This window comes from Mastacembelus armatus, chromosome 22 (assembly GCF_900324485.2).
Source record: "Mastacembelus armatus chromosome 22, fMasArm1.2, whole genome shotgun sequence".
Lineage (NCBI taxonomy): Eukaryota > Metazoa > Chordata > Actinopteri > Synbranchiformes > Mastacembelidae > Mastacembelus > Mastacembelus armatus.
Genome location: NC_046654.1, coordinates 5671117 through 5694899, shown reverse-complemented (window position 1 = coordinate 5694899; position 23783 = coordinate 5671117). Strand labels below are relative to the sequence as shown.

Below are 23783 nucleotides of genomic sequence, written 5' to 3'. Positions count from 1 at the left end.
TGCAGATGACTTCCTCTCTGCAGGGAGTGTGTGTTCTTTGCTTGGAATGCAGGCCTGTGAAAGTGTCTGAATAGTTGTGTGTGTCACAGTCGATGAATGTGAAAGTGAATACATGTATGGAATCTATAGTAATTCAAGTCAGTTCTTTGAAACTTCTTGTTATTGAAATCTGGAGACCATCTGATGACAACACTGCAGCAGTTTAAGAGACAAAACATTCTGTTAGCACAACATCTCACTTGTTAAATAAATTATGCACTTCATTCATTTAGTGACAGATATGACACCTGCTCATACAAATCAATGGAAAGCCAAATACTCTTTAGATCATATCAATTGTATTAGGATTTTTTATCTGCTGGAATTTTTAAAAAAAAATAGTTTCCAAAATTTTGAACCTTGTTCCTTTAAGCCATACAAGGAATTTGATGTACATAAAAACTTGTGCTGTCAGCCCAAGTGTTGTGTAGCAAAAATAAAGGAACCATGCCATTTGCACTGATATGGAATGCACTGAAGGCCAAATTAAAACCTAATTAATTACTGTCCCTCTTCATGTTTTTCTCTTCTCTGTCTCCCCCACAGGTGCTGGAGGATACCACAGGGGTCCGCCGAGTGGTGGTGACCCCACAGTCTCCAGAGTGCTACCCACCCTCCTACTCCCCAGCACTCTCCCCCACACACCACATGCCACCCTATCTAGCTCACCCTCACTTCATCCCCAACTCTTTCTACCCCCCTGTCAGTCCAGGAGAGCTGCCTCCTCAGTACTACCAGCACCACCTTCCCCCCATGTATGGTGATCCAGGTACAGACATGCTGACTGGACTTTTGACTTCTGACAAATAATCAGGGGGTCATGTGGAATTAAAAAATCCAATTATTAATTAAAGTATACTTTGAAAGGATTTTTAAAAGGTTTCTCTCCCATCTTCTTCTCTCTGATCCTCTCCTCTCCTGTCTTTGTCTGCAGAAATCATCCCAGTTTATGGGATGTCTCCCTACAGAGAGGAGACGTACAGTAAGCCACAGCCCAAAAAGATAAAAGAACAGAGGCAACTAGAGCGACAGAACCGAATTAACTCGCCTCCCTCTACTCTCTACAAAGGCAGCCTGGGCCCAGCACACAACGGATACAGGTAATTTTACTGCTTCTATAGATTTTCTTTGATGAATCCACCAGGTTTTTCAGATGTTACTTGATCACATTGTGTGTTCAGGAAATACACCAGCATCATCCCAAATCGGTGGGGCAAGGGAGAACACAGCTGATTGTATCATATACAACCATCTACAACAGAAGTGGTACAGATAATAAATGAATGGAAGAAAGAAAAAAAAAGTGGAAACCCTCACCTAATTTAAAAGTATACAGTATGCATAAAAACATTCTCCTGATCTATGGGTGTCCCTTTTAAAAACATGAATAAAGGTGGCTTTTTTTTTCTTTTTTTTTTTTTTGAAGATTATAGTATTTTAGTATTATGCTAGTTTGGTAATGTCATCCAACATCATCATGTTTTTAGTTGTGAGAAGTTCCTACTTGTTTTGATCATTTTTAACCTTCCACACAAATCGGTTGATTTGGTTATATTGTTATAATCAATAACAGTTCATGTGGTTCTTCACTGTGAGCAGAGCAGGTTGTTTTGTATTTGGTCATAAGTAATCTTAAGAAAGATTAATAACTAAATTCAATTTTTAACGCAGCAGCAAATCACACACCCCATCACTTGGGTCAGTGGGGTCAGGGGTAGGAGTCAGCAGTCCAGGTGGGAAGAAGCCAGAGCGACGACTCCGCAGCAGTCCACGAAACAGTGAACCGGAGACACACACGCAAGGTAAGACACACACACATAGCAGAAAAAGAGACTGGCACACACTCTTGCTGAACAGCAAGTGTTCAGTTTTTTTTTTTTTTTTACACTTTGAGTCAATAAGTCACATCCAACACTCACAGGTAGACACAAACTTTCATCATACAAAGCATTTCTTTCATGACTATTAGTTGGAAAACATCATCAGTGGGCCTCTTCAGTTTCAGGGGATGAGCAAGCAGGAGGAAAAAAAAAGAAAGCAGCTCCTATTACTCTGTGGAAGAATAACTTCAATCCTCTCTGACCAGTTTCTCTATGTCTTTATGTGACTTGCTTTGTCCTCTTCACCCTCTGTGCCCCTCTGCATTCATGCAGGCCACATAAAACACACCTTTCATTCCTCTATTTCTCTTTCTCACAGAAAGTCACCCAAAAAAATGAATGAATGAATGAATGAATGAATGAATGAACGAATGACTGTAGCCTCGCTGAGGTGAAGGGATCCAGGGATGGGGGGTGTATGGCAGAAGGACTGAGGTGGGAAGGTGGGGAAGGGAGGTAAGAGGGGTTGTCTGGGTAACCACATAGCTGAACTCGTCCCTGAGCACTATCATTTTACTCCTGCTACAATACCGGCCTTGTTGGTGAAAGCTGAGCCACGAGGGGGTGTGGGGGATAGAGGGGGGAAGAGATGACGGGGAGCGGGAGTCACATACCTGTAGAGTCCTGCTTGAGACGAAGAAACTCTTGAGTGCTGATGTGTAGACAGGTCAGCACGCACATATCCAAAGACATTAGGTTGCGCACACCCTTACTTGTGGTAGTCTTCCTCTTTAATGACATATATTTCTGAATTATTAAAAAGAGCACAGTGCACACTCACAGAGCTATCGGTAGAGGTGATGACAGAAAGACGTAAGGAGACATAAATTCATCTACTCCTTCATTGTAACTGTCAAATTCCAAATTTACTCTCCTCGTAAAATGTTGGTTTGGTCCCTCACAGCATGGTGTCAGATCAGAGAAATATGTCATCTGGCCCACAGTTGATTATATATGTGTGTGACTCAAATCCATGCCATTGAGGTAAAATTTGAGCATAATTCAAACGCTCCAAATCGTCCAATTTTTTGTCATGTAATTTTATTTTTGTGGTGACAGAACTGTATTGTGTATTAAATGTTGTTTGGACTTTCTGCATATTTTGGCTCGCAAGTGTCGAATGTCCTTAAACGTAACTGGTGGAGTTTGGTTGAGTTGGATGAAAACATTATGAAAGGTTTGTTTAATTAGTTGGTTCACCCAGCTTACCATAAAAGATGTATTTTCTCACATTCTTCTAGTGGTATCTCGCCATGCAGATAGTTTTAGTTTTATATGCCCATATATTGAGCTCTGTGCCTCTGGCTCTGAGAGTTATGTTTTCACTTCAGTGCAATAGAAGTGACTGAAATTATGTTTGTGCAGCACACAGTCTTTGCTACTCTGGATAATCTACACAACATCATTTTCATAGTGACTTTTATAATAAAAACTCTTAAAAATACAAATTTAAACCTGCACATGTACACTCCTAGTGTGTGTGCAAGTGTGAACATCTGCAAAAGCAAAGACACAAATACGGACATAGACACATATGACACATAACAGCAAATTATCTTAGAGGAGCATTTTGATGTGACAAACACTAATATTCAAACAACACAACAGATAGAGACATGTCAGCATGTCGTCGGTCGTCTGTTCTGGTCTACCAGGGTCTCAGTACTGGGCTGGAGATTAGGCTGAGTCAGCTAGCTATACCACACAGCACACAGACACACACACACACACACACACACACACACACACACACACACACACACACACACCAACGCACACATGCACATACACCCCGTGACTGGGCTTCCTGTAAAACAATCAGAGCATGAGGGTCCACAGGATTGACAGGAGGTGGGAGGGGGACAGAGAGAGGAATGTAGGAATTGAAGGACAGACGAGAGGAGGGAGACACACAGAAGGTCTGCAAAGGGAAAAAACTGAACCAATACTCCTACATCACAGGGAATGGAGAGATGGCGAGATGGAGTTAAAGTCCAGAGTACAAACATTCCGACAAAGTTGCTGCTTGGCCCGACACATCCGAGTGTGGTTCAACCTAGAATACCACACACACACACACACACACACACACAAAGATACACACTCAGCTGCCTACGCTTTGCCCTTGATGCCCTTGCACTCTGTGTGTGTGTGTGTGTGTGTGTGTGTGTGTGCGCGCGCACACCTATTGCCCCAGTGCCAGTAAGGCAGCAGGCTGACTTGGCGAGCGCAGTGTCCATTCCCCAGTAAAGCCAGCTCTACAGGCCCTTTTCCTCAAAACTGTGCTGCTTGTTGAGCAGAAACAGATGTGGGCTCCGTCCCCTCTATTCCTCCATCTTGGCTGTGCATTATCACCACTGCAGATCCTGTCTCTCACTCAGAGAAACTGGGATTCTAGCAGAAACAGATGGACCAGTTCCCTCAGCTCCTCCATCTTTGGTTCTACGTCACTGCCAAGCGCTGTGAATTCAGGAGAAACCAGATGTGTGCAATGATTCCTATGTCCACCATGTTGACTCTGTCAGGGCTATAGATATTACAATGAATTGCTGTTGTGGTTACATAGCTACTCTAATAGTGGGAAATTTTAAGAAGTAGAGACCATGTATAAGTAGATTCTGCGTGTTTCCCGAAGTCTTTGACAAAAGTTTGTCAAAATTTTCAGCTACGCTGTTATTCTTTTCATGGATCTTGTTTGTTGATATACCGAATCTAAACCACAGAAATTACAAAGGATTTTTTTTTTCTGTCAAACATAAAGACAATTAGCTAAGAAGGATGTTTTAAAACTGAGGAAAAACCCACTGAAGTTTAAAATTCTCTCAGTTCATAGCATTCGTTCTTTCTTTCTTCAAACTTGATAAAACTTTCACATCATAAATATATTTAAATATTGAAAATAATCTTTCTTCTGAAATATTCACACAAGAACACACGTTCACCTCCCTTTTCAACTTTACATCCTCTTTTCAGATATAAAACTGCGAACAACGCCATCATCAAGATTTGCTTAACCTTTGCAGGTGTAACATTAGCATAACGCTGATAAGACTCCTCTTTTCAAATGTTTTGTTATTAATTAACAGTTTTTACCAGTGTCCTTGATAAGAGCAACGTTTTGCTCACCTGGTTAAGAGTCATTTCATTAATTAAAATAATAAAATATTATGAACTTCTCAACTTTTAATAAGTAAATAATAATGAACTGGTTCTAAATGTTTGTGAGGCACCAATAGAGGGTTATGGGTTTCTTGCTCTCATTAAATGGTTCATACAATAATCCATTAAGTCTGTACTTGTCAGTGTTAACAAGTTGCTGAAAGGTGGATTATGGTTCAGCTTTCCTAAAGAAGGTCAGAGGTCAGATGGTTCATTGGAAGGACTTCCTCATGATAAAGAAAAAGACAAAGGACAAGTCCTGCTGGAGGATGATAAATGACCCAGAGGGCAATCCAATAACTGTTCTATACGGAATTAGTCAAGTATTTGTTGATGGTAATAGAAATATTAGTTTAACTCTATATAAAATCTACCTTACTATAAAATTAATACAATTGTGACATCACAACAATTAGAAGTAAGCAGCACAATGGCATTAAAAGTCAGTAGGTGAACATAAAAATGTTCTAAACAATCTAAACAATAAATTCCAGCAATGCAGATCCATCACTGTGTCTTTTAATAGAATCAGCTTTACTGCATGTTGGACAACCAAGGAACAATGTGCTTTGCTCCAGTGTAATACTGTGCTGTCTTGTTTTTGGTTTAAACTTTGACAGCGTTGCTTCTAATTTCATTAACACGTTTGGTGGTAAAAGGAGGCTTTTAAAACCACAGCATTGTGTAATGTTGGCATGATGTCATCCTCATTAGCTCTATCAGCCGAGTCATCACTCAGCTTTTATATTAATATAAAACTCGTCTTCCGGCCTCTCCTGATGTAAATGAAGTCACAGGCCTGGAAATGTGTGAGCCCACACCCACCCTTCTTTTACTGGGCTGTTTGGATTTGGATTACCATAGTGATAATCTCAGCCCCCCCAACAAACTTCAACCCCTTCCCACACACCCAAATAGGGGCATGTTTGTAGGGCAAGATGGAGGGCAGTGGGGTGTAGAAGAGCAGCAAGAAGAGGAAATGTCAATGGAAGAATGATAAAGACAAGAGTATAGAAACGTGTAAATGAAAAACAGAAACCAGGGAATAAAAAGGGGGGTTTGTGTAGAAAACCGAGAGAACAAGGGATGGCCTTACCAGCAGAGGAATGTCTTTACCCTCTGCTATCATGTAACAGGACTTGTGGGATTAGAAGGGGAGGTTTTTCTCACCACTCACAATGAGCACACCACACATTTCCCCATCCACCTGAATGAGCCTTGTGATACAAGTGATAACCTCGTCACACTGTGGAATTACAGCCCCTGACTGCTCTGCATTAACCAGAACTCCCTTTAAAAAATATCTGAAGTCCTTTTACCTGCTTTAGTTGGGTAAAATTGAGTTTGTCTTAAACAGTCATAGAAACAAGAAATGCACAAGTCCCAGAGATCTGGGGCTTAGAACATAAGCCAGTTATGTACACTTAAAAGATTTGTAGTGGATTTGGGACATCATGACTGCTGTAAACAAGTGATATGGCTATAAACAGAAGTGGGTGTAAAGTTTTACCTTATTCATATTGTGTGTCAACTGCTCAGCTTTGTATTGGTTTACAGCAGGTTACATGTTTTTCCAAAGTAGTACTCTGACTTTGTGGTAATTTGTGTCACTCATCTAAATAATCACCTGACTCATTACTGTAAAAATGGGAATCAAGAGTCCCTGCTGAACATTCATTCTTATTCATAGGCCTTGTCAGACATTAGAAACTAAGCATCATAATTCTTAGAATGGTGAATGATGAAACTGATGAGGAACTGTATTGTGTTATTTCCAAGGGAGAAGTGGGGGAGCTAGTTCCTATAGTCACAAAGGTCCTTAATTAAGGCTCCAACTGAAAAATAAGTTTTAAAATCCAACACTGATACAGGCTTTGAGAAAATACTTATTTTCATGTCTTTAGTTTGCTGGAAAGGAGGTGAGGTACAGTGACACTGCTCTCTCTCGCACATCTGGTCCCAAACACTGATGTGTCATGTTTGAGTAAAGACATAATAATATTTACACATTTAAATAATCAACAGCTGAATAGCAAAGAGGCTTTTACAGCAATATAAAGTATTTTATGGCAGAAAATGGCTCTAGAGTCAACTGATTGTATCAGCCATAATGAGCTCATCCAGCCACTGTTTTTAGTTGAATAATCTTAAAACAGAACATTTAAGGTCTGCTCTTTCCATTAAAACAGAATATTCAAATTTGTAATGTGGGAAACTTAGAGACTGATGTTACAGTATAATACCAACAGAGAATTCTTATTAAGAATTATAACTAATAATTTATCCAACACTTAAAACAGACAATTTGGATTCCCATTAAAACAGATGATTTTACAATTTTTCTGCAGTGGTGTGGACATGACCTTTGTCCGTTTGTATCTCTGTCCCTATAATCAGCTTGCTGCTCTGTATTTATCTCTGTTAGTCTTTGTCTCTATTTCACTGGTGTGTCGCAGTCTGTCAGACTGTAATTTTGTCCTCCACTCTCTAGACTTTTTGAGCTTAGCAGGGTTGGATGGGGTCAGGGTTCTGAGAAACGCATCCTTTATAATCCCTCACTCCCTGGCCAGGTTGCTGCACTGTTTGCACCACGTAATCTAAACATTTGTGCATATATGAGCACACATTCTTACTCTTCTTGGAAAAGTGGTGAGAGTTTTTGTGTCGCTTGGCAGTCGAGACGCTCATCTCTCCTTAGTGAGAGGGCTGCGGTGGACAAGGGCCCTCTGTCTAACTCTGTCTACCTTTACATGCACACATGAAACCTGGTTATTGAGAGAGATCGGGTTAAGGCAGGGAATCGAAGAATGCAGTGATATGTGTTTATGCTGAAACTTATTTGTTTTAGTTACAATTTAAGTTGCACTTTGGATTTCATTATTTTGGAATGTGTACAAGAATAATCAACTTTGATATTGTTCTAAATTGCATCCATGTCTTTTTTTCTGACATGCACACTTTTGGAAACCTGCTTATACATGGCCAAGAAATGAGGTTTTGGTAGCTGAAAGCTAACTGTGTTAAGTCGATTCTCTGTTACTCCAGTTTTTAGGAAAACCAGATTTCTCATTTATGCAAAGTCTAATAAATGATGTTACTGCAGGAAGACAACAATAACCAGGTTGCTTATTTGCATGTCTGTCTCTGTGTGTCTCTTAGGAGTCATCCTTTCTTTTGGCTTGCGTTCTGAATTTTTTACTTTAGATTTTTTTTTATTACCTCTTCTCTCATGTATTCCCTTTTTTCTTCTACTTCTCCATTTCTCTGTGCCAGTCTCTCTGTCTCTCTCTCTCCCTCCCTCTTTAATCCCCTTTATAAACGATTGGGACCCCGGCCATGAGAACCAAACCTTCACCATGACAACCACAATTTCAAGCATGTCCCAATGACTTCTACTTGTGTGTGTGTAGCCCAGCTGTTGAACAGATGGAATGCTCACTATGCAGCAGATGATAATAGTGTGGAATCCAAGGTCTTTGCCCCTCTCTATCTCCGTTTTCCTCTCCTCCCTCTGCCTCAACTCTGTTCCCACTCCTTCCTCTCTGTTCCCCTCTGTCCTGTCTGTCATCCACACATGCACATCTCTTGCTGTCTCTCTTCTCTCTCTCTCTCTCGCGCTCTCTCCCTCCCTCCCAGCTGAGTGTTTGTCACTTTGTTTGGTTCCCCCTGATTAGAGGCTTCTAACGCTGGGTATCATATGTCTTTTTTGTTCCTTTAGAGCACCAGAACACACACACACACACACACACACTGTGGTCCTGTATGTGTGTGGGATATGAGCTGAGAGAGTGGCTGTTACCACATTTTTTCACATTTTTTTCCAGGCTTTAAAGGTCTTTTTCTGTCTCAGTGAAGACAAACTACGTCTAAGAATCACAGGCGTCATGGAGGAGGAATGCAACCACCACAGTGTCAGAATGACTCAGTTTTGCTGCACTTCTTCATGGGATGCCATTAGTCTTGAAGTGTGTAGGTGTGCGTCATTAAACAAAGATTCTTGTAAACATGTTCGGTTATGTCAGGAGGACTGAGCAAGGAGGGACAGTTAGAACGGAGAATGGAATGAAATGTGTAGACACAGAATGAGGCTCAGACTAAGTATTTATGTGAATGTGTGCTTCCAGATAATGTGATGTGGTTTTTCCTACTTTCTTTCTTGGAACGTAGTCACAGCGTGGAGGACTTACTTCAGGTGGTCAGGATTTTCTAACTAACAGTCACATTCATTTAAGGAAATGACTAGAGGTCTGAGTACATCAGAGGTTTAGATATGTGTGAAACCTTCCTGGCTGAGTCAACAAGACCAACTACATTAGTAAAAATTTGGGTCTTAAAAATTAAAAAAAAAGAAGGCAAATCTTACATGGAAAAAATATAATAGAATATTAAAGCTAAAGGCGATAAAATAAAACCAGCAGTATTGATTGATTATTCTCGGTCTGTTGATAAACACCAAAGCTGCCTCTATCCAATCAGCTGCTTCTATCAGTTCACAGTTTTATTACGGCCATGTCAAATAGTATTTTGAGGTTCTGGTTTTGGTATCTTTTGGGAAAGCTGGTTGGATTTGAACGTAGTGACTTGTAACTATAACAACTGCTACACTGATATCAGCGGTGTGCATCTGTTGATCCACTGATGATGTCACATAAGGTTTTATAATCCTTGCCTCACATCTTCCTAAGCCCTGTCTTTCTCCCTGTCTCTTTTCATCCCTGCCTTTCTCCTCCTCTCTGTTGATCCCTGGCTTGCTCTTTGTCTCTCAATTTCCTTGTGTTTTTGTACCTAATCTCTTAGCCAGACTCCTCTTGCCTTTCCTCTCCCTCTCTCTCTCTCTCTGCAGTCTGTAGTCCTTCTCCCTCTAAATCCTCCTCTCGTCTGGTTTTGGCTTTGCATGTTGTTCCCCCCAGTTCTTCATTCATCTTCTTTTCCTGCTGTCCATTGCGCTCCGTCTGACTGTCCTCGGTAATCAAACTTAGGCAGCCAGACACAGACAGGATGTGAGGTCAGACAAGGAGAGGAAGTGAGGGTGCATGGGCAGTGCATAAACAGAAAAGAGACGAGGTGAAGGACAGTCAGGACAGAGGAGTGTGTGTTTGTGCTTGTGTGGAGTTACACTGGGACACTGGGAACAGATTCAGTTTCTCATCAACAACTCCTTGTGGTTGTTCTCTGTATTAAACATTTAAGCAGCTGTACTCAGCAACCACGAGCCATAACACTCAGCAGTGAGGGGGAGCACTAATCATTTTCAAAATGAAATTCTAAGTAAATCAAACTAAATATGCAGTGTGACCAACTTTACTTTAGTTCATAGTACAGAATCAATTAGAGAATTAATTGTAATGAGTAATGTAACCACTGGATTTATGGTGAGTTGCAACATAAACCAAACAGTATAACCAAATTTAATATTATGATCTGTATAGTTAACACTACATTAAATGGCATCTACTGAACAGAATCAAATGTTACCCATAACATTTTAGTGTATACATGAATAACTACTGCTGTGTGATCTTTAGAATCTAACATTCTGTTTGTATAGATTGGAATAGCAATATCCCACTGATCCAAATGTAATATCATGTGTTTTTAATAAAAAAAAATTTAACTGATCAATATAGAACGCTGCGATTTTAACAGCCTGTAATGCAATTAATCAAATACAATCATACAAAGTAAGTAAATATAAGAAAAGGTCATATCTGATCTTGTGATCTTTCAACAATCTTAAAGAGATAGAGCCAGGATGTGCTGCTGTTTAATCACCTTTGTTCTCAGTTCTCTTTTTATATAATCTGCTAAATGTAACATTTATTAGTTGGAGACATCCTCAACAGCCAATTCCCAAACATTATGTCTTTTTAAGGAAAAAAAATAAGAACACCAGTTTCTATTTCTTATGAAACACATACATAATAAAATATGTTTCCCATTATACATTTGCAGCAGAAAAACAAAATGATTGTCCTACATTCCCATTAAAACAGTGAACTTCCAGAGAAGCTGTTCATGGGCCTTGACTATTTTTTTTGATTATTAACATCTGTTGTTTGTGGAACGTGACAGCTGAAATGATGCTGTAATGGAATTCCACCTCTTCTTTTCTTAGCAGTGTTAGCTGCTGCAGGCAAGTAGCTACAAGACTGGAGCGTTAAACAGACCTTTTTTCACTCAGCTGTGATGAATGGCTGGAATAAGCTGGGTCAGCGTATTACCTGATGCAGCTGTTCATGTTTGGCGCTGCAGGTCTGAGAATGCTTCTATTCCATAAAAGAGAAAAGTTCATTTTTCTTCAAAGTGAATGAAAGTCAACAAGTGTGTATAATAAAAAATGCACAATGGCGTTAGTGTGTCCAGAGGTAATACAGAATGTGTACCTCACCTGTTGAACTCTGCTGACACTGCCAGCTCCAACGCACTCTCTCACATGCACATGTACACAGAGTAGCTTAACTCCCTTTATCATTCATCCCCAATCTCCTGTAATCTGATACTAGAACTCACACACACACACACACACACACACACACACGCACACGCTCACACGCTCTCTGTCTCTCTCTTGCCCTTGCTTTTTTATTCTAACACACATATGCATACACACACTCAAACACATGGAGGTCAAGTTGAGGTTGTGGTTCCATGACATCACTGTTGCCATGACTAATAAGTGTAGCCCGAGGCAAAGTAAGACCCTCTCCTCCACAGAACCTGTCAGAGGGAATTAGCTACACACACATAGTATGTGTGCATATGTGTTTTGTGTTTTGTTTTTTTATGTCCATGCACGTGTGAAATTGTGTCTATTTGACGTTGGTAAATGTGTGTAACCCACGGTCCCCTCAGTTCTGTACCTTAACACACTCATCCACCTGGCTTGGTTTCATATATGTGAACACACACATACAGTGCGCAGCCTGTGATTAACAGTGGTCAGTCTCAGATGGAAAAAACAGGCCTTCTCTGGTCGGAAAAACCTCAACTGTGAGGATCGCACAGGGGAAAGGCTTCCATTGCACATGCATGTGCACACATGGACTTGCCTTCAAGACAAACCCATGTGTGCACTAAATCACCTCAGTCACATTGTATTGCTTGACCAGATTTGTGTATTCATTTGTGTTTTGTGCATATGTTTATGCCACATATGTGTGAGTGCCTGTAAAATGGAGCGGTCTCAAACTCAAAGAGGAAGTTAAGCACACTATCACACACCTGGTGTAGTAGAAAGAACAACTCAGCTCACATTACATGACAGTATTTTTATGTCTAGCTTTTGAGTGTTTGGGCTGCAACTAAGGATTATTTATAACAGAATCTAATGTGATCCTCATGAATGAATGACCTACAGTCATTCACATTACATTGGCACTATATGTAGAGATAAAAGCAGCAAAATTTCACCTATGAGAGTCTGGAACAGTCATTCCATTATTTTTCATGAATGAAAAACTGACTCTTAAAGTAGCCATGAATTAATTTTCTAACCCTCAACTAATCAAAAGGTTCAGCGTTACCTTTCATATCTATAATACAGTGCACTGTCCACCAAGCCACCCATTCTCATTCAAACAAATGCCTCTTTCTCTACTTTGTAACCAAGTGTGTGTACAGTAATAACACCTATCCTCAACTGTACAGTATATGTAATGTAATGAAATGTATACACCTAAAAGTGTATTGATTTAAGGAACACCTCATAAAAATGTAATTGTGTTTTTCTTTGTATCCTTGTACAGATCCCTCCACAGCATCAAATACAACCACAGTCATTACATACACATAGCATTGCATTTAGTCTAATCTGATGCATTACAAGCTTTACAGTTTACACTGCTGATATCATTCTGTGGATAATTATTCACAGGTAGTGGGGACAGTTGCAAATGAAAATGATACAAAATTATTTCTATGAACTAACAGTTTCTATATAAAGACCAAAATAGTCACCGTGGAATATTAATCAGATTTTTGTGTGTATGTGTTTTGTAATCGTTTATTGTGGAATGACAGATACTTTCCTTATTTTTTTCTCATATCTGATGAAATTGGGGGGGGGGAGCATTTTCTGAAGAAAACAAGTGTTGCATCATACACTGTTAAACAACAAATGTGTTTTTACTCTATTTGTTTCTGTGTTTTTGCTCTGTTTGTGGCTATTTCTTATTTTTCCCACAGGTGACTCAAGTACTAGAATAGCAGCTAAGTTTTTTACAGACAATGGTTGTGTTTCAACATGCATTTAAACTGACTTTTTTTTTTTTTGGACCATACAACTTTCCTATCTAGATGTAAACTTTGGATCTTCCAGTTTTCCACAATAATAGTCACAGATTTCAAGGTATCACAATAACCAAAAGGTCTCCTTATTGTCAATCAGAAGCTGCTGCCAGTTGCTAGTGTGCATTTGTTTTGAAAACTTTGATTGTAATTTCTTTTTTTTTATAGCAGAGAAAAAGTCACAGATGCCAGGATTAATTTGAGAAATGTAGAAATTCAGATTGCTGTTAAACCAGACATTGCACAAATACCCCTAGGATCTCTCCACACATTTTGCACATATAGTTCCAGTCTCTATTTTTAGTTGTACATTCCAGGGAAAAATAGCAGTATACAGTTTATTTATTTATTTTTTTATATGCATCTAATGACTTCGCTTTTCTTTCTGTTGCTTCCTCCTCAGATCATGATTCAGAGGGTAAACGTGTTCAAGACATGTTGTCTACAATCGACAAACCACAGGTTGGTGCTTCTTCTCACACGGACAGACACACAGACCTCTTTCAGCAATCACCTTCTTGCCTGATGCAGTCATGGCTGGCATGAGCTTTAATATCGTTTCCATAATTTCATCATCTGGCCTGAGTTTTAATATTGTTTCCATAATTCCGTCATCTCTGGAATTAGCATGAAAATCAGATGCTTACACCAAAAACAAAATGATGTGGGCAATGTGTCACTGTCACTTTCTGGGATGTAATAACACCTACTTGGAGGGTAGTTGCTCATCCAAGCTCTGCTCACCGTGACCACATGAGGGCAGCATCTGCTTATCCAGGTCATTTACTTTTTACTCTAACAAACACTGTAGCAGCCTTTTCCTCTCTCCACAGGGAGTGTGAATGAATGAGTTGGAACCATGCAGACATGGTTTAAGAGGGAGGAATTGCTGAAAGCATTTTGGACCGTTTGAAATCTTTGTGTTTATTGGGGGTTGAAATGGACAGGAGTGATGATGAGTATGAAAAATGAGTGAGACACTGAGAAATAAAAAAAAAAAAAAAAAGATATATTTCAGTAGTAGCAATTTATCCAGTCTAATAACCTCAAATGACCTCTGCATTGATATGAGTTATAGCTGATGCTGAGAGGAACAGTAGAGAACAAATCCAATTTGGAGACATCCTTCTAATCTGAAAAGTTCTTAATTAAAAAAATTCTTCACGTTTACCTTGCTCCTCTGGTTGTTTACTTCAATAGCAGTAAGGTGTTTCTGTTTCCTATTGACGGAGTAATGACAAGCAGTGGGGGACTGAAGAAAAGTAAACAGAAAAAAGAATAATCCGCTTGCGAATTCTTCCAGTATTACTCTTTGTGTTTGAAAGATCCAGCAAACCACATTTATTTATTTTTTTTACCTCAAATGGCCTGGACACACATTACAGCAGGGGCTAAGTTTACATGCAATGTAAAAGTAGAAATATAATAATTTACATGATTCTATTTCTACTTGTGCAAGTACCGGATACTATTTATTGTTAAACTGTACAATAATGTCCAAGTCTTTCAGAACGTGCTATAAAATGGACAGCTTATTCTTGATTACTGTGTATTTGGTTGAAAGATATATCAAACAAATTTAACTAGGGACAATGCAGCAGTTCATTTATTTCAGTTTGATGCACGTTGTGAGTTTAAATCCACTATAAAAAGGTAATATTAGAAGAGCTTGTCCATAAGTTTATGCGCATGACCTAAGTAATGTTAAAAAGTAAATGAGATAGATACAATGATATAATAAAAAATATATGCTGGTCCATTAGCTTGAAACCATAGGTAAGTAGTCCATACTTAAAGGTCAGGAATGGTGCAGCCTCACTGTGGGTTTCATCATTCATTTTAATTTTATAATAAATGTTGGAAATGCAGTCAAAGTGGACAGGACATTGTTGGAGTTGCGGGTGTATTGGAGGGAATTCTGCAGAGCTGTATTTGAAGTGATTAAGGGATTGACACAGCATAAATAGTATTCTGTGATGCGGGAGAGATATAGAGGTGAATGTAATGAGATTTGGTTGTGTGAGTAAGCTCTCCCTTACTCCTTTGCTTAAATCACACTGTGATTGGACTAGTGCTTAGCTGCTCATAAAATGTAAAAATGCTAATGTGCATAAAAGCAGACATTGTGGAAATGTGAGTAAAAAAACAAAAAGAGAGAGGGAGGGAAAGGTCAAATCAGACAGTTATTAATGCTCTTACAAACATCGAATAGAAGATGGGAAGTGATGATGGATATATAATGTATTTAGACAGTCGGGCAAATTATTTGTAAATGATGAAGAGGCTGTCACTCAGGGTTAAAGGGCAAGCAGATAAACTTTTAAATGGTGCCCTTCATCATTCATTTTGTTTCTTATCCTGTTTTTTTCTCCTCATTTCTTGTTTCTCTGTGCCCTTTACTTTCCACTTTTTATCACTTTATCTTGGTCCTACTGTCTTTGTTTCTTGTCTGTCAGTGTATGGCACACTGGGCTGATGTTGCAGTTGAAGCATTGGCATCATATTAATGTATCCACGGTGGCTGTGGAATGTAAGGAAAGTGATGGATATAATGAAAAAGGGAAGGCTAATGTGAAAACAACAAACATGCAGATGTTGTCAGGCATGTAGACACAATGTGAACTCATAAAACCCAGTCATTATGATTAAAATTCTCAAAGAAATGAAATGTCTGCCCCTCCATCTTTTTCTGTCTGTCTCTCTTCCTCACAGACAGTCTAAGCATGGTTGTGGTTTCCACTTCCCTCAAAGCACATTCATTGCCTGTTCAGTGGATGTGGAGTCTAGAATGGCAGCAGACTGTGCTAAATCACGCTAAATAGGCTCACCCACCGTGTGCTGCAACTAAAACTCCCATAAACATGCAGGCACTTGCAGGCACATAGACATGAATGTGCAGTAGTTAAACACAAGCATGCAGGTCTCTCTTTCGTGTTTGTTCATTTTAATTTTCCTGTGTGATCCCGGATGTACCCGATCCTGAAAGAACACCCAAATCTGGAGTAGTGGTTTCAGTGGCACACTTGATAAACACAGGCAGACATATATTCTGTCATACCCATGAAGAAATGAAAAACACACATGCCTTGATAGAACGGTTTTACCTATTTCTAGGGGCTGAATAAGCAGAGCATAAAATAATTGGCTAGAATTGAATAAAAATAGCACAGAGTGTATCTTACAGTACATATATGCACAGAATATTGTACTTTGGGAACTGTAGTTCATTGTGTGTGTAACATAGAGGATATGTGTGTGTCTCGAAGGTGTCCAACGTGCAGGCACGAGCTGCACGGCTGTCCTGGGCACCGCCGGCAGGGCTGGTGAACAGGCATAGTAACGGGATGCCTTTGTCCTGCTCCTACGAGGTCTCGCTCTCAGATAAGGGACGGGATGGAAAGTATCGTCTCATATACAGGTAGGAAACAGGCTCCAAGCTGAAATGACAGGCCATCGGCTACAAATGCAAATTAAGTAAGCTCAGTGTGTGGTGTGTGTATATATGTTTTGTCTGCATGTATTTCAGTGGTGAAGAATTAGAGTACCATCTGAAAGACTTAAGGCCAGCCACAGATTACCACGTACGGTAAGGACTGTCATTCATGCTACATTTCCATCTGTGTTTCTTATTGATATAGTTCTGTGTATTGGATGTAAGGTCCTAATATTTTAGCTTCATCTTTAGAACTATTTTGACTTGTCTGCTTCAGGGTTTCAGCAACATACAACTCTGTTCGGGGCTCCTGTTCAGAGGCTGCCTCGTTCACCACACACTGCAGCGTCCCCGATGTCCCATTACCCCCAAAACTCTCCCACCGCACCAAGAGCACCCTCACCCTACAGTGGAAGGTACAGGCACAGACATCTTTATGTTGAGCCACCTCAAATACAGCTAATATAGCACACTCACCCCAATAGACATCCGGTTCATTTTAGTGGCACCTGAAAATATTATAAATCAATGTAACACAACCCAAAACAATTCTAAATTCATTTTTACAAATAAGTGTATCTGTGTCTATTATTATCTAGTCAGTGATACTCTACTCATACAGTCAGTGATACAGTGATATCAGCCATTCAGACAGGATATGAGGCTAATCATAAAAACACAGCAGGTATTTTGGCTGTCTGAGTGTCAGAGTCTTCTATCCATAGCCAATCTCATCATCTCATCTCTTATCTATCTTTCTTGGTCCATTTTCCTGTCATCAAAAGCCACCAGGTGACAACGGATCCAAAATCACAAACTACCTGCTCGAGTGGGATGAGGTAAGCCTTGATGTCGATGTCATTCACCCGTCATCCTTTAAAAATAAAACACTTATACCTCTCACATATGTAGTGAAACATAAAAATTGAAGCAGTTAATGAGTCTGGGAAGTGTGCTTTATTATTTTCTGGCCATATTTTTATTTTTTTGCATGTCATGCTATTTGCTTTGCGTGTTTTATTATTCCTCAAATTTTTATCTGATCTTGCTTTCTTTTCTAACTCTTCTTCTCCACAGGGAAAGAAGAACAGTGTTTTCAGAGAATGTTACTTTGGAAGCCAGAGACACTGTAAGCTGACACGACTGTTCCCAGCCTGTGGCTACACGTTCAGAGTGGCTGCACACAGTGACATTGGCACAAGGTAATGTTGCCTATAAATGACTATCCAAGCACAGAAGACAGATGTCATAACTCTCTTTTGTTCTGTGTTCAATGAATGTAGGAGCATGGATTTATTCAAATCTATGACCACTTTTAACCTGTGACCCAGACAGGTTGGCCCTTACTGTCATGTGATTTTTAACAACCATGGGATCTTGTATATATGACAGCAAATTGTGTCAATGCCAGTCACAACATATGTATTTTCATGCTGAAATCTGTGTTCAAACAGCAGACAGAGATATGTGACAACAGACAAACAACACGCACCACCCTGTCTATGGCTATTATTCTATATGTGACGAGTCCTCTTTGTCTTTCTCATTTTCCCTGCATTTCCCCTCTCCTCCCATCTCCTCTTTGTCATTATGGTGGGGAGCATCTACCCTGCAGTCGTTAGGGTGACAGGGAGAGGGGAGGCGGTGATAAAGTGGAGTGAGAGTGAGGGAGTAGATATTAGCTCTCTGGCTGAACTGGCCTTAATGCATCCTTCAGCCTGATTCCCCTTTGGATAAACAAACTCTCACAAACATACTCAGCGATTACTTACTCTTACTTGAAAATGTTTTTACAATGTCTCAGACCTCTGCTGCTGGTAATATATTCAAATACGTTCCCTCCTGCAACTTGCAAATTTGCCTCGCTCATCCTCTGTCTTTTTCATCTGCCATGTATATATCTTCTCCCGTGACAGCTCTTTAAATTTCTTCTTCTTTTCTTTCTCCATTGGGAGCTCCTCACATCCCAATCATCAGCCGCAACCTCAACTCTCGTTTCAAATGAGCACTGATATCAGTATCCTTTCCTCATTCACGTTATCTTCCCCTTTCCCTTTTCAAAAACGCTCCTTTCTCCGTCTCTGCTGAATTTGTAAATCATGATGCAGTGACTCCCTACCCTCTTGCACAGCTGTCCCTTTTCCTTGAAAAGTAATGATCCAACAAGTCAATTTCTTGAAATGGAAATGCGCTTGTGTGTTTTGTGCAGTGGCTTCAGCACGGAAGTGGTGTTTTACACCATGGGCACCCTACCTGCTCTGCCTCTGGCACCGCGGCTGGTGAGGGCAGGTGTGTCCTGGGTGACCCTGGAGTGGGGGCGTCCTGAGGGCAGTCCAAGTGAGGAGCAGCTCAAATACACTCTTGAGATCCAGGAGGAAAACAGCGTGAGTACAAACTCCTGTATAATACATGAGCATTTATAGTGTTAATGTTACAGACACAGGTGGTAAATCCTGTAATACAAAAACATGCACATTGAAACACACAATATGAGACTGAGTATTTATACAAGTAAGAACTTTGCTCCTGCACAGCCCTTTACTCTCTTTCTCTTTTATGTACACGTGCCGTATACAGTATGTACACAATATAATGCAAAAGTCTGTATTTATTGCACCCATATATGCTGTATACACACACACACACACACACACACACACACACACATGCACAGAATACTGATGGTGTGTCTCCCACAGGGAACTGACTTTCATCCAAAGTACACTGGAGAAAACTTGACCTGTACTGTACAAGGCCTGAAGAGGAGTACACAGTATAAATTCAGGGTAGGTGATATGTGTTTGTTTCTGCACATTATGGCTGCCTCTGTGTGTGTATTTGTTGACTGCCAGAGGGGTCTTATTGTTGCAACTGATATATATTGTTTTGCTATTAAATCAACTCTATACTTCAGTTTTGATACATAGCTTTTTAAAAGAACATTTTGACATCTTGGGAATAGGTTCATTTCCTTTAATGTTGAGTAGAATAAAGGATTCATACACCCAGCAACTCTACTGCTTAGCTAATACTCCAGGAAATCAGTGTGCTCAGCCTGTGAATAGTTAGGCAGTAAATACGCAACTTATTGTTACACACAGATCAGTAGGATTTGCCACATAAAATTAGATTTGATAAAATCTCAATATGGTAGTCAAAGTAGATGAAAGGTAATCTTCAGACCTGGATGCATATATTCTTCAAAGTAATTTTCTTTGATTTCTGAGTGTACGCATGAATAGTAGTATCTTGTTTGGTGCTTGTTCTCACTGTATTTATCCGCTCAATGTGATGTTCTCCTGCTGTTAAATAACAATAAAATCGTTCCATGAATACCAACCATCCAGGTGTTTTTCAGTGGTAATACAACATCCATCAATCTAGGAAAGAATGCTGCATTTTGCCACCAGAGAGCTGGCTGTAATTTATCTACTAAAAGCTTTGATAGCTGTTAATAAAGTGAGGATGCTGTGGAAAAAATGTTCTGACTGGAGACTTCCTGTAAGTGCGGCTACATGTGTGTTAATGCAGGCTCTCATATGTGTCTCACACCTTACATGTACATTCACTCATGTATGTTTCCCAGCTCCAAACAGCAACTGAGACACCAGATGTTTTAAAACACAAACACACATGCTCACACACAGAGGCAAACATCACGGTCATCTGCTGTGAACATCTGGAAACAAAGCCAATTGGTTGTCTATTGGGTGGTCTAATGAAGGTGGTCAACTGAACAGGGTAATGGTTCCTAGTAATTAGGACAGTTATTTTTTACTTTATAACAGATTTGTCTGCATGTCCTGTACTGTTTTTCTTTAATTTCTTTCTTCTGCTTCTTAACTTTTCATCACCCTTCTCCTATCCTTTTCTTTCCCCTTCTCACTTTCTATTTCCATTTGTTCACCTTACACTCTTCTTCCTTTAACCTTTCACACTGTCTGTTTTCCTCTCTGTAGCTCATAGCGTCAAACACGGAGGGAAAAAGCAGTCCCAGTGAAGTGTTGGTGTGCACCACCAATCCAGACAAACCGGGCCCTCCATCTACACCTTGTGTCACCGCAGCAACACCCTATGGATTCACTGTCACATGGGGTAAACAGACAAGTCTCTCTCTCTCTCTCTTTTTTTTTTAAGCTGTCAGGTTCTTTTTGTCTGACAAAACAAAGCAAAATGTGTTGTCTGAGTCTACATGCACCGGTACTCTACACTGACACACAGACGATATTCATAATACACAAGTGCATCCTGTTATGCGCACTAGTGGAAATGCACTGAAGAACGGGAATCACACCACACAACATAACCAAAAGTGAAATTTAAAAGTTTATATTTAGAGGCGTGTCAGCGGAATGTCATACACTACACTACCAATATACAAAATATAGAATTTACATACCATCCTATCAATATTTTAGTCTTTTATAAAAACAGGATCTGTTAATTTGTCAATTTTGTTAAATCTCACGTAGCATGTTGCAGAACAAAAGTGTTGATGAAAGGTGGGAAATCTCTGGCAAACTCCTCCACTGGGGTGTTATGAAACTAAGGTAACAGATATAAAAGCCGTAATGATGTCTGCCATCATCCATCTGCCCTTCAGTAGTACCAGTGGTCAAGATGATCCATACTTTGTCAGGTAGTCTAAACATGGCACAGGTCTAACTGCATGTGTCTCAATTGCCATTCAGGTCATAGATTTGATTTTGATAGCTATCAGCAGGATGCATCTTATACCACTAAATAACTGTTTTAATTATGTAGTAAGGAATTCTACATTAGCCACAATTTGCTGCATGACATTCTGCATTTATAAAGCCATCATAGATAAGGTTCTTCCTAACTGAAATTATGGCAGTTATGCAGATAAAGCACAGTACTGATGTACCTTTTATGTCAGAAAAGTATCACCTCAATAGTGTATTATTTTATAGTTATCATCTTAGTAAAGATATGGAATAATATAATAATAACACAAACCAAAGCAGTCTCTTACTAGCTCCCTTGCTGGCCAAACATTTGGCCACTTTTTGATAACTGGACTTTTTGTTTGACTCAATGAATATTTGTGTGATATTGTGTCATGTCTTCAAGCTTGATAGGGATGCTACATGTCAGGAAAAGTCTCAATAATGACTTACGAATGTGGAATATAATTTTAATGCTGCATTATTATGTTTTATTATTTATTCCTCTGAATAAGCTGATGATATTTGTGCCTGATGTTAACTTAAACTAAAATCAATCCTTCAATTGCTCCAATAGATCCTCCGCAGGACAACGGGGGTTCAGAGGCTCTTACATACCTGCTAGAGATCTCAGAGGGATGCTCTGAAGGTACTGTCTATCTATCTGTCTGTTTGTCCATCCATCCATGAAACACATTCATCTAATTTGTGCTTGTTCTGAGTCCATCATCTTATAAAGCTTAAAATGTACCATCCATCCGCTATCCCCTGTGCTAGTCCTCTCTATGCATCCATCTCCCTCACTTACTCTCCTACAGAGAATAGCAGCTACAGTTCTCTCTTTTTAGCATCAATTTAACAAACAGCGTGTTTAGTCTCCTCGGATCTCCACTCCAGGAAATGAAATGTTCTCTTTTTTCTTTCAGTCCATATAGCTGAGAGGCAAAAACGACATTATTTCATTTAATCTATATTCATTTAATCACATCAAAGAAAGTTGAATTAGTTGATTAATGGATACAACTGTTGACTGTCATTAATAATAAGAGGGGTTTTTAAAGCAGTCATTTCAGTAACATATCTGTTAATACAAGTCAAATGAATTGATCTGATTAGGCCAGGATGTTTACTACTTGCTTTCTGAAACTCATTTACGTTTTAGAGAAGATTTACTGTGATTTTTTTTTTCAGCTTCAGCAGTGCATTCAATAATACTTTAATACAACATTGTACAATGTTAGTATTATACAGATGTTTAGATAAATTCTTCAACGATACATTCCATACAACAGTCACTGCATGCTGGCTCTCTGATTTGTAGTGTTTGAAAGTTGAAATCAGCTTTATTTGCATTAGTTTATTCATTACATATTCACATTACGTGCCCCTTCTGTTGCAAAATTGCTTTCTGTGCTGTGGTTTATGAAAGAGAATTGAGTTTCACGGGTGGGATAATGCATTTAACAGTCATACTTGTATGTATGACTGGTTGTATAATCATATTTTTCTTTTTTTTTATAAATATATGCGTGTTCGTGCAGCGAGCCAATGGGAGGTAGCATACAGTGGTCCAGCAACCGAGTGTGTATGTGAGCATTTGACACCTGGAACCGTCTACCGCCTACGTGTGTGTAGCATTACCACCGGAGGACACAGCCCGGTGAGACGCACGTACCCACACAAAGTTACACTTTAAATTTTCACCAACCATTCATGAGTTAGGAGTGGTTGTTTAGGAAGAGAACTGTGATTAAAAACTACAGTCTTCACAAATGTAATCAATAATCAAATCAACTACCCAAGTGTCATAATTAACATTTCTGCTACTTATTAATCAAACTAATCTATAATTATAATTTCTTCTTTTCTCTTTTGATTTCCTGTTTCCTTTATCCCTGCTCTTGAAGTGCACTGTTAGTGTTCCAGTTCGTACATTAAGTGTCCCACCAGGGCCCTGCCAGCCGCCAAGGATTGTGGGTAAAGCCAAACACAAGGAAGTGCAGTTAGAATGGGGTGAGTGCAGACACACTTTACTTTTATTTACCCAGATATATTTGACTTATTTTTTATAAAACTGCTCAATCTCTTCCTGGCTGTTTAATAGATTTCCCTGACCAGCTCTAATGTAACCTTAGTCTACCATGTTTAAGCCTAATTGAGCCCTAATTTAGCCCCTTAAATGTCTAACCTAGCCCCATGTCTGACTTAATTCTCCTAATGTCAGCCCATTATTTCAGATTAGTACTGTTAACTGTTGGCAGGCAAACTTTTCCCAGCCTAAAACACTATGAAAGTTTT

At 39.5% G+C, this 23783-nt stretch overlaps 1 protein-coding gene across 3 annotated transcripts in view; it reads left to right on the top strand.

The window, feature by feature from the left end:
- Positions 1 to 23783, top strand: part of fndc3ba (fibronectin type III domain containing 3Ba) — an 83834-nt gene that overhangs the window by 42030 nt on the left and 18021 nt on the right. For 2 of the 3 annotated variants that reach the window (XM_026302952.1, XM_026302960.1), the window contains exons 5-19: positions 586 to 808; positions 974 to 1139; positions 1711 to 1841; positions 13768 to 13826; positions 16631 to 16782; positions 16891 to 16950; positions 17075 to 17213; positions 17583 to 17636; positions 17875 to 17999; positions 19007 to 19181; positions 19497 to 19583; positions 20757 to 20892; positions 22063 to 22134; positions 23027 to 23145; positions 23393 to 23498. In XM_026302952.1, coding sequence (XP_026158737.1) covers positions 586 to 808; positions 974 to 1139; positions 1711 to 1841; positions 13768 to 13826; positions 16631 to 16782; positions 16891 to 16950; positions 17075 to 17213; positions 17583 to 17636; positions 17875 to 17999; positions 19007 to 19181; positions 19497 to 19583; positions 20757 to 20892; positions 22063 to 22134; positions 23027 to 23145; positions 23393 to 23498 — 1804 coding nt within the window. The remainder of the gene's footprint in view (positions 1 to 585; positions 809 to 973; positions 1140 to 1710; positions 1842 to 13767; positions 13827 to 16630; positions 16783 to 16890; positions 16951 to 17074; positions 17214 to 17582; positions 17637 to 17874; positions 18000 to 19006; positions 19182 to 19496; positions 19584 to 20756; positions 20893 to 22062; positions 22135 to 23026; positions 23146 to 23392; positions 23499 to 23783) is intronic. The other variant, XM_026302969.1, reaches the window with a different exon arrangement.